This window comes from Carassius gibelio, chromosome B7 (assembly GCF_023724105.1).
Source record: "Carassius gibelio isolate Cgi1373 ecotype wild population from Czech Republic chromosome B7, carGib1.2-hapl.c, whole genome shotgun sequence".
In the NCBI taxonomy this organism is placed as follows: Eukaryota; Metazoa; Chordata; class Actinopteri; order Cypriniformes; family Cyprinidae; genus Carassius; species Carassius gibelio.
The window spans coordinates 25,230,358-25,241,041 of NC_068402.1; the positions used below are offsets into that span (position 1 = coordinate 25,230,358).

At 36.9% G+C, this 10,684-nt stretch overlaps 1 protein-coding gene across 1 annotated transcript; it reads left to right on the forward strand.

Moving 5' to 3' along the window:
* Nucleotides 1-214: 214 nt before the first annotated feature.
* Nucleotides 215-7,135, forward strand: pamr1a (peptidase domain containing associated with muscle regeneration 1a). Its single transcript, XM_052562400.1, has 11 exons — nt 215-488; nt 2,138-2,314; nt 2,552-2,677; nt 2,798-2,912; nt 3,069-3,286; nt 3,687-3,878; nt 4,130-4,324; nt 4,412-4,478; nt 4,560-4,789; nt 5,151-5,518; nt 5,902-7,135. The coding sequence occupies exons 1-11, from the start codon at nt 353-355 to the stop codon at nt 6,481-6,483; spliced, it is 2,406 nt and encodes an 801-aa protein (XP_052418360.1). The 5' UTR covers nt 215-352; the 3' UTR covers nt 6,484-7,135.
* Nucleotides 7,136-10,684: the final 3,549 nt, after the last annotated feature.

Below are 10,684 nucleotides of genomic sequence, written 5' to 3' on the forward strand. Positions count from 1 at the left end.
ACTTCTCTAGAAACTACATTTACTGTTTTGTACTGTATTTAAGCTGCTACAACAGTTAGGTTTGCTGGAAGAGGAATATTTAGAAGTAACTTGGTAACTGTGTCGAACAAATATACAAAGATGACATTGGTAAGAGAAGGGTTAAAGGTTTCCCCTTGCTCTGTATCAAACGTCTTACGTCACAGCAACAGTTGAGCAGTGAAACTGCAGCTGACTGTAAATTGAGGGAGAGAGTGAAGCAAGAGGAACTGTCTGAGAGAGAAGAGAGAGGAAAGACAGAGAGACTGGGGGGTTCTAATCACTGGCCTCATGTTGCAGGAGCTCATTTGACAACAGAAGTCTTGGCAGAAGAATGCTCTTTCCCTCAGGCCAGCTGGCTGTGAGCGCAGAGAGATGGATGTCCCCTAAGTGTGGATACCATGCTGGTTCACTCCCTATCTTTCTTTATCTCCTTCAGCTTTTATGCACTGGAGCATCTTGGCCCAATGGTAAGAGTTTTGTAAAAACTGTAACATTTGCTTTCAAGAATAATGACTATGTTTTTCTGACACAAACACTGTTATTGCAATGCACTGTGTAATTTAAATACCACAGCCACTGGAAAGTGTGTTTATCTAACTGTATGTTTTGTCCTTTAACACCACTTAATGTTATTCTGCAGGTTACATTCCATTAAAATGTGCTTTAAGGATCAGATTTAGATGAGTGTCCCTTTGTCATATGAGACTTGGTGAAAATTGTGAATCTGTGTAAATATTCATCAGCTGTTCTTGTGTTCAAATTTGACATAATCATTTGCAGAATTTACAGAGGTTTAATTCATGGTCAGTTCTGTTTAGTGTTTAGTAAACCTGGATACATGTGCTTGATGTGCATAAATCTCTTTGGACATTTTCTCTCAAATGAGAAAAACAGACATGAGATAAATGCGCCAGGAAATGACTATAGGAACCTTTTTTTGCAAACACAAAGATAGCGAGACACAGACGGGAATCTGGCTTCCACAGAAACAGAAGCAGAGTTATAATTATAGTACTGTTGCATAATTATCGCAGTTGCTCACCTTTTATCTATATTATGGTTACAGCTAAATTTCTGAGGGGCGATGAAAGACCAGGGACTATAATTACAAGACTGGTAATCAGATCTATGACTAAAGCATGACCTGACCTGCCAAGACATGGTTGAGAACTTAAATGAATAGATCACCCATAAATGAAATTTTGCTGAAAATGTACTCCCCCTCAAGCCCTTCCAAGATACTGTATAGATGTTTTTGTTTCTTCACTGGAACAGGTTTGGAGAAATGTAGAATTACATCATAATGAGAGTTCAAAGAGCTGATTAAAAACTTCACAGTATTCCACACGACTCCAGTCCATCAAGTAACATCTTGTGAATAAACAAATCATTCATTACATTGTTTTAACTTTAAACCATTGCTAGTCAATAACCCATAATAACACTTCCTGAGGAAGTGAATCCCCTGTTGTCCTTTCACATCAACTAACATGTTTGTTTAGAACAGTTTTGCCTCGTAAAAAGTGCTTGATCTGTGCATGTTTCTCTCCTACTTCAGATGGGATGGAGTTTTGTACTGGATGAATCAGTATTATGGATTATGGACACCGATGCAAATGGTTAAAGGTTTAGAAACATCTTCATAGATTTGTTTATGAAGACATTAATTCACTTTAATTGATGTACTGGAGTCATATGGATTACATGTGGATTATTGTGATGTTTTTATCAGCAAATGATGTGATGCCAGATTTCAAATCTGTTCTGATGAAGAAACAAACACATCTACATCTTCAATGGCTTGGGGTTGAGAACAGTGTCCGCAAATTTTCATTTTTTGGATAAACTATTTCTCTGAAGATGGAGTTTCTTGTCTTAACATTTTTCTTTGGCACAAAATTGCTTCACAAACATCACATCAGCTTTCTCTGACTGATTGTAAAAAATAATGACTTTTCCCTGACAGAGTAGGAAGATAAATTGACTTCTCCCCTAACATACCAAATGATCAATCATTTGAAGAAGACACTGTTCACTTAATGTCAGACACATGAATTCTAGAAAAGCATGCAAGACAATACAGTATGTCTCTGACTTGTGAGTCTGCTTGATTTAGTATTTAGGTCGCAGGAGGATAAATGTCCCGGCCCACAGTGGAACGCCATGTGCCGTACCTGCTGTGAGTATGAGCAGATTTCATGTAAATGCCCATCTCAGGGAACGAAAGTGGGCTACGCCGTACCCTGCTGTCGAAACGTTTTGGATGAGTGTGACCCCTGCATCCTTCACCAGGGTAAGAGGGAAAATAACTTCCTAGAAGTTTCGAACTTTAGATGACATGGACGTGTAATTTTCAACTTCAGCAGTTCACATTATGGATTTATTTTGCATACACGTTTGTGCAAAATTGATATTTGAAAAATATATGAGCTTCAGCATACTTCATTTGTTTTATGTATTTGTGTTTTCTAGTTGCTGTTTTCATACACTTTATTTATTTATTAAGTAAATAAATTCTGTTTCCAATAAGGCTGCAACATTTTTGATAACTGCAAGACTTGCAACAATGGCACCTGGCAGGCCAAGGATGATTTCTACATTCGAGGCAGGTACTGCACCTCGTGTCGTCGAGGGTGGTCTGGAGGAGACTGTCTCAGTGAGTTATTTAGTCCTTTACAGAATCCTTTTAATACATTACATTTACCCCTATTTTATTTTTTTTATTGTCACAAATATATAAATAATTTCTCACACAAACTCTTTTTGCCAACTTTAGCATGTGGAGAAGTTATACAGAGACCACATGGTCATGTGACTTTAGAAAGTTATCCAATCAATGCCAAATGTGAATGGACACTACAGGTTGGCCAAGGAGCAACAATGGAACTCAGGTGTGTCTACTGTACTGTGTCTACTCTACGGAGCTAATGAATGATTAGTAGTTTAAATATTTCTCAACTGAATCATCTTGAAGAAGCTATTATATTGCAAATTTGTACAGTATGTTTTCTCAGTATAGTTTTTCCTCAATGTTCACACTTGTTCAGGATTTCAACGATTAGCCTGGAATCTGACCACAGCTGTCGATATGACTATGTAGAGGTGCGGGATGGGGACAGTCCAAGGTCGCCTGTGATTGGCAGATACTGTGGGGATGAAAGCCCTTTACCAATCAGAAGTTCTGGAAACTCTCTGCATATCCGTTTTGTGTCAGATGGCTACAATAACTATGATGGTTTTTTTGCTACTTTCCAGGAAGTCTCAGGTACATTTATATATATATATATATATATATATATATATATATATATATATATATATATATATATATATATATATATATATTTATTTACTTACTTGAGTATATTTTAATAGCAATTCAATTTCTAATTGCATATCAATATAAAGTATAAACCGTTTACATAAAAAAAAACTGTGTGTGTGTGTGTGTGTATGTATGTTTATATGTATATATTCAATCAAGTTGTGTGCAATCAAATGTTTTTTTTTTACATTTATATATATATATATATATATATATATATATATATATATAAATGATATGATATGATATGAGTGTGCTTCATGGATTCACGCTTACAGAGATATTCCTTTAAGACTCATTTCTCAGCAAGTTTATTTTTATTTTTAATGTTTTCTGCAAGAAAAAGCACCACCTCTCTGTGCAACCCCCAAGAAGCCAACACACGGAGATCTCTTCCTGCGATACAAGGAAGGTGACATCCTCACCTCGGTTCAGTATCTGTGCTATAGACCATACAAGCTCAAGGGAGCTTCTCAGCGGGCATGCCTTCCCAATGGCACCTGGAGTGGCAGCGCTCCTGTATGCATAAAGGGTACGCTGACACTTATGTAGTTATTACACCTGTTTTCGCTATAACACCCTTTGAGACTGACAAAGCTGCTTACACGTATGCCTGGGAGTCATGCTTCTCCGAACTTGAGATCACAGAAAATCAGCTTCTGTTGAGATCTTTCAGCATTTTAAAGTGTAAAGATTTTAAATTTAACAATGCTCTAAAAATCTGTTTTGTTGTTGGATCATTGCAAATTTTAGTGACCAATTCCACTGCTTTTTGAAATACAGAAGTGACCATAAAAGCCTGTCCACCTCCTCCAACACAATTCCACAATGGATACGTCACTGAGGTTTCAGGCTCTGATGGCAGAATTAAATATGTCGAATTTTTCTGCAACAATACATATATTCTCAGCGGAGACTCAAAAAGAACATGCCAGAAGAATGGGACCTGGAGTGGCAGTCAGCCCCTGTGTGTCAGAGGTACCATCTCTACTTCAAGTTGCAAAGCAGTTATGAAATACTTTTCGTAAACACACCATCAACTTAAACATCTAACCTGTTTTACAGCTTGTAGAGAGCCTAAAGTTTCTAAACTTGTGCAGCAGAAGGTCTCGAAAATCCAACCTCCTTCAAGGTAGGCATTTTCCATTTCTTTATGATCGAGTGACATCAAACTGGCAAAGCTGGATCCCCATTTTATCCATTTCAATGCTAGGAAAAGTCCAGTCCACAAGCTGTACTCTGCATCCAGTCAGGGAGGGACTGAAGCAGAGACACTGGAGAAAGCCTTTTCTGCTTATGGAGATTTGCCACCAACTTTCCACCATGTGTACACCAGCATAGAATATGAGTGTGTTTCAGCGCTTTACAAGCATTCTGGTAGTGCACGCCGCACATGTCTGAAGACTGGAAAGTGGAGTGGTCGCCATTTCTCCTGTTCACCAGGTGGGGGAAGCACTGACACATTTAAAGCATGTTAGGAATTCTGATTTCCTATTTACAAATATTTTCTATGCACTAATAACCCTGACAACTGTAACCCTGACAACTGTAGGCTGATAAAGCAGAATTACATAATTTGTCCATGTATAAAATGTGTTTTACTTTTTACGTAGTAATAATAATAATAATAACAAAGATTATTAGAGTATGTTTTACTAGAAGATACTATTTCAGTCTTTCTATTTCAAAATATTTTTATCCAATGCCCTACTATTAATCCCCTAATGCCCTAATAATCCTGATATAATTAGACATTTGTGCCAGAACTCACTCGCTCACAGAACTGGCATTCATTCTCTTCCAGTATGTGGTAAATTGCCAGCTGCCGGTCCCCAGAATTTCACAGAGATTCACTGGCCATGGCATGCTGCCATATATACCCGTCTGTACAATGCCAGCCCTCTTATGGCAAGGACCAAAAGACGGGGGGACACGTTTGCCATAGATGAGGAAGAGGAGGGAGAGGAAGATAAAGAATGGATTAAGAAGGACCAGAGATGGCAGCTGGTCTGCAGCGGGGCTCTGGTCAACCAGCACTGGGTTGTGGTGGCTGCTCATTGCGTGACGGAGCCTGGACAGACTGAAGCGCTCAGTACAGATGATCTGAATGTGGTGATGGGAAAACATTACCTCAGTGACCTTAGCGAGAACAAGAGACTACAGCACATACAGGTAAGAGCTTTCTGATTACAATATGTCTTGCAGAAGTTCCTCTACCACTTCCTCTCAATTACAAATGCAATTCAAACATGCACCATTTAGTTATCTATTTATTTGTGTTATATGTAAAATGCATGTAATAATTCAGTTTAAAACACTAACGAACTCCTGATATAACCAAAGCAAGACCTCTCCATAAAGCATTACCATATTTCATGTCTTGGAAAGTTCTTGGAAAGCCCAAAGCCATACTGAGGATACTGCAGACTAAATATACGCATTAATTATCGATAATCTATGATTAGGCGCTGCCAGGTAGTCTGTAGGATTATTCACTTCTCAGACCGACCAGTGTCTTTCAGTTCAAGTCTTTCATCATCTCTGTTCCCACACAGATCTCTCAGATCTTCATCCATCCGAACTACGATCCACATGTATTAGACTCTGACCTTGCCGTACTGAAGCTAGCGGACAAAGCTCGAATCAGTGAGTATGTGTCCCCTGTGTGCCTGCCATATCAGCAGGGTGGAGAGGTCACTGCAAAGCAGGCCTTTCTCACCGGCTGGCCCATAGCAGGCCAAGACAGGGCACACACAGACTCTGAGTCCGCCCGGACCGGACTGATAGAATTAGCAGATGTGGTGAAGTGTGAAAGGCAATTCAGCAAACACGGGGTACCGATCAGTATGACTGACAACATGCTATGTGGACGCCAACATCCACTCAGCCCGTCCAAGACCTGCCCTTCTGAAACCGGAGGGATTATTCTTTCACTCTCTGCTGACTCTCAACCCACTTCAGGGCTGGAGCCGTTGCCCCCCAGCAGTAGATCAGAAGATGCTGATTCTCATCATGCTTGGGAACTGCTGGGGCTAGTGAGCTTCGGATATGATCTTCAGGGCTGTAATCCAGATTTGTACACTATCTACACACGGGTAGCAAACTTTAAGAACTGGATCGAAAAGAACATTACATAGAGTTTTAGATCAAATATTATAGCATGATTTTCTGTATAGCATTTTTGGTCACACTTTATTTTAAGGTAGGGATATTTAGAATATGGTCATGCAGAATATGTTCTTTATAAGTACTATTAAACTATCAATATGTTAATAATAGGCTTGCTAATAAGCAACTGGTAAATAGTGAGAATTGGTCCCTATACTAAAGTGTTACCGCATTTTCCATATTCCAGATCATAAAAAATGGAAATGATACATGTTGCATTGTCCTTTCAGATATGTCATTCATTTTTTTATTTTAATATTATTATTATTTTTTATTATTATTTATCTTTTACAAAAATCATATAAAAAAATCAAAAGTTTATTGATGAGAGAAAGTGTGAAACTTGAGATTTCCCAGCTAGTTTATGGCTTTGCGTGTACATGAGGAGATGTTTTTGCATGGTAAAATGAAGAGAAAGCGTTCCATGTGAATTCAGTCACTGGGTTTGCAGGCCTTAGCTTGTCTCTGCTCTCGCTTCAAGATGTTTCACAATCCAATTTGCTCACACTTTTTACATCATCCATATGTATTTACTTGTGCCTTTAGTGCAGCCCTTGACGACTAAAACTGGGACAGTGTATTTATTTTTCAAAATGCTTTTAAATAAATGAAATTCGAGACGAACAATGTCGTATTTAGTGTTTTTATTAACAAATGTTCCTTATTTTTGGAGTCATTTTATAAGGTTTATCCAAAGATTATGGTACACTTACAAGGTTGGCCTCTTTAAGGACACACTGGTGGTAACTCATTGCTCATTCCTTACAAGGATCAAACCAGCAGCCTCTTCTCAAATCTAACAAAATCCTTAGTTTTATGTACAGTTTACATACAGTACCATTCAATTTGGGGCCAGTAAGATTTGGTTTTGTTTGTCTCACTGAGGCTACATTTGTTTGATAAAAAAAGTAATGTGGTGAAATATTATTACAGTTCAAAATATCTGCTTTCTATTATTGCTGTGATTGAAAAACTGCATTTTTAGCAGTAGGTCACTGAAGACTGAAGTAATGTGTTGGAGTATTACTGTAGCTAATATGCTGATTAGGTGCTCAAGAAACATGTATTGCTATTCTCAAACTGTCAGACTCTGTTCCGTGTTTTGTGTGTGTTTTTCTCCTCACCATGTGGTCCATGCTATGTTTATGCTCTTATTTGGTCCTTCCTGTTCCTGTCATGGTTATTATCTTTTGTTCCAGGTGTTCCCCGTTTAATTCCATTGATCTCAGGTGTGTCATTCCATGTGTATTTAAGCCCCGTGTTTCCTAGTATCTGGCATGCTGTCTTTAAACGTCTACTCCTCCTGCTGTTAAGGTGTGTCTCCTGACTCACCTGTGTTTTCCATAGTTTGGATCTAATAAAGCATATGAATATTGCAACTCCTTCATTTCTTTGTTCCGCCGCAGCAGAATAACTGTGACAAATAGCTGTATATATATATATATATATATATATATATATATATATATATATATATATATATATATATATATATATATATATATATATATATATATATATATACACATACATACATACATACATACATGTAGTACAGATAAATGACAGAATTATCTTTTTAAACAATTTAATATGCACTCTTTAGAATTACAGTTCATTTATTTATTTATTATTATTATTATTATTTGTAATACTAAGGAAGTGTATCATCTTGGATATCATTTGGGGTTGTTCTCTGTTTTCCAAGCTCTTCTGCGATATTGTGAATCTGAAAATCTAGGGTGTAGAAGCTCATCTGTTGCTGCCTATAAACTGCTAGGTAGGATCCTCACCTTATGTTTGTGCATGTGTTTGTGTTTGTGTGTTATGAATGCAGACAATATGTTGGATGTTAATAGTGAAATTGGGTTCAATATGTTTCTTGAAGTTGGGCAAGTCTAGGCAGAGCTGTATGTTTATGTCTATGGTTTCTAGGTTTGTCTGTTTATCTAACTTTGGTTTTCCAAGGTAATCTGTGGAACAGTGATTGATATTGCGCTTTATCCAAAGATTGAACTTTAAAGTCTTTCTCCTTTGGAAATGTGCTTCATTCATACTTATTTGACTCATACTTTGTAAATAGTCTTTAAAAGCAATTACTGAGAATTGTGAAAAGTGTGTTAAAGGATTAAAGCTGTCCTCACAGTAATGACAAACATTGCAGAATTTATTTATGCTGACTAAGCATCACATGTGAAACTACTGCATTGTGGGAGGTTGTGGGAGTGGTTGACTTAACCCCTCTGGTTGTGTTCAGATTCCTGTAACGCTCCTGGTGTTCGCAGTCAGAAATGACCGGCCTCCAAACAATTGATTATGAATCTCTCATTATGCTATATTATCACCAAATTCTTATATTAAATCTTCTTGTCAACCTGTTTTATTTTTTAATGAATAATTTTCACAATATGAAAAAAAAGAGTGCTTTAATGTTTAATCAGGAAGTTTTCTTGGAAATGCTTTTGTTTTGTAAAAAAAACATAGCACAAAGTCACACACTTGTGGTGTTCCACAGCCAGTGAGAGTGAATGGGGAATAATGAAAGTAAGAGAAACAACTATGCATTAAAGTATACAAACTATAGCGAGTATTACATGCCCTCTTTTTCATCCTACCCTAAATGGCAACCAATATAATTTTGTCAGTCTGACTTTATAACTCTCTCTCTCTCTCTCTCTCTCTCACACACACACACACACTTTAGCCTGCATTGACTCTGCTTCAAAATAATCTTTCTTTCGTGTACATTCTTTTATCACCCCTTCTATAAAAAAAAATTCTCATAAAGCTACGGAAGCCTGTTTCTGCCACTGAATAAAAACATTATACTATGTAAATGAGACTTTTTATCTCGTAATTCTGACTTTTTTTCTTGCCACTTGCGACTTTTTGTCTTGCAGTTCTTTTTTTCTCGCAATTGCAAGTTTATAACTAAACATGAGTTTATCTCGCAATTCTTTTTTAAAAGTTACCATAGTGAGATGTTGCAGCTACCTTCTTTTCTTTTTTATTCAAAGATTTTGAATGTCAGATTGATATAATGATATTGGATGCCGTTTAGGGTAGGATGAAATAGAGGGCATGTAATATCAGCAATAGTTTGTATACATGTGTGCGTGTTAGCATGAGTATGCATGCACAGGTCCGAGGCCTTTATGTTTGCAAGCACACATGTACAAATATGAACACTAGATATCTTATTTTCATTCTCTTTCATTGGCAGTAGAACACCACAAGTGTTTAAGTGTGATGGCCACATCTCAAAATCTAATCTATTTTTTCGATAATCAGTTTCGCTTGGATGTATGCCACAATATGGACGAAAATTTCCATGGCTACTTCCATTTCATTGCATCTTATACAATTATGCAATAATAAATCCTGTGGTGCCACACAATCATCATACAATTGCGTCTTTAATATCTGTACAAAAATAACATAAAACAATAACATATCACTTCCTGGGACAATATCAACTACGTATGCCCACATCCACATATTCCTGTAACACTTCTTGTTCAGCTTTATGCTTCTTGTAGCATGTTCAGTGAGATGAATTTATCTTGAAAAGCACTCGTTATTTATTCCCACTGATGCATGATTTATGAGAAACACAGACCCTTGACCTCAGTGACGGTGTCTAGGCTGGTACAGACCTGTCAGTTTTCTTACATCATCCTCCATTAGCTCACTTCTGAAACCAGTGAGTGAAGAAAGTCTACACTTGAGTCTAAAAGAACTGCGTAGTTGGAGACTTGATTATCTGAATCAGTTACTTGAATCATAATTTATTTTGCCACTTTATTTCAAGGTGTCTTATTACAGTGTAATTATAAATGTAAGTACTGAGAAGTGTTGATTAAGAACATGCAAGCATACTTCTAGGTTTACAGTAAGGCACAGAGTTTGGTTTAGGGTTTGTTGCATGCAGTTATGCAGAATTTACTGTTATTACCATGGTGTGTGTGTGTGTGTGTGTGTATATATATATATATATATATATATATATATATATATATATATATATATATATATATATATATATATATATATATATATAGTATTTTTTAACCAAAAGATAATGAACTCAAGGGGTCATTTGATAAATACAGGAAATAATTCATTATACAGATACATGTAAATCATTGAGAACAATTTTTTACGGTGTCC

Bases quoted from the DNA above. Each gene is read 5' to 3' on its own strand.
- pamr1a (XM_052562400.1), top strand. From the start codon at position 353: ATGCTCTTTCCCTCAGGCCAGCTGGCTGTGAGCGCAGAGAGATGGATG. The intron at 3,879-4,129 runs GTACGCTGACAC...TTTGAAATACAG, and splicing joins CGCTCCTGTATGCATAAAGG to AAGTGACCATAAAAGCCTGT. The intron at 5,519-5,901 runs GTAAGAGCTTTC...GTTCCCACACAG, and splicing joins AGAGACTACAGCACATACAG to ATCTCTCAGATCTTCATCCA.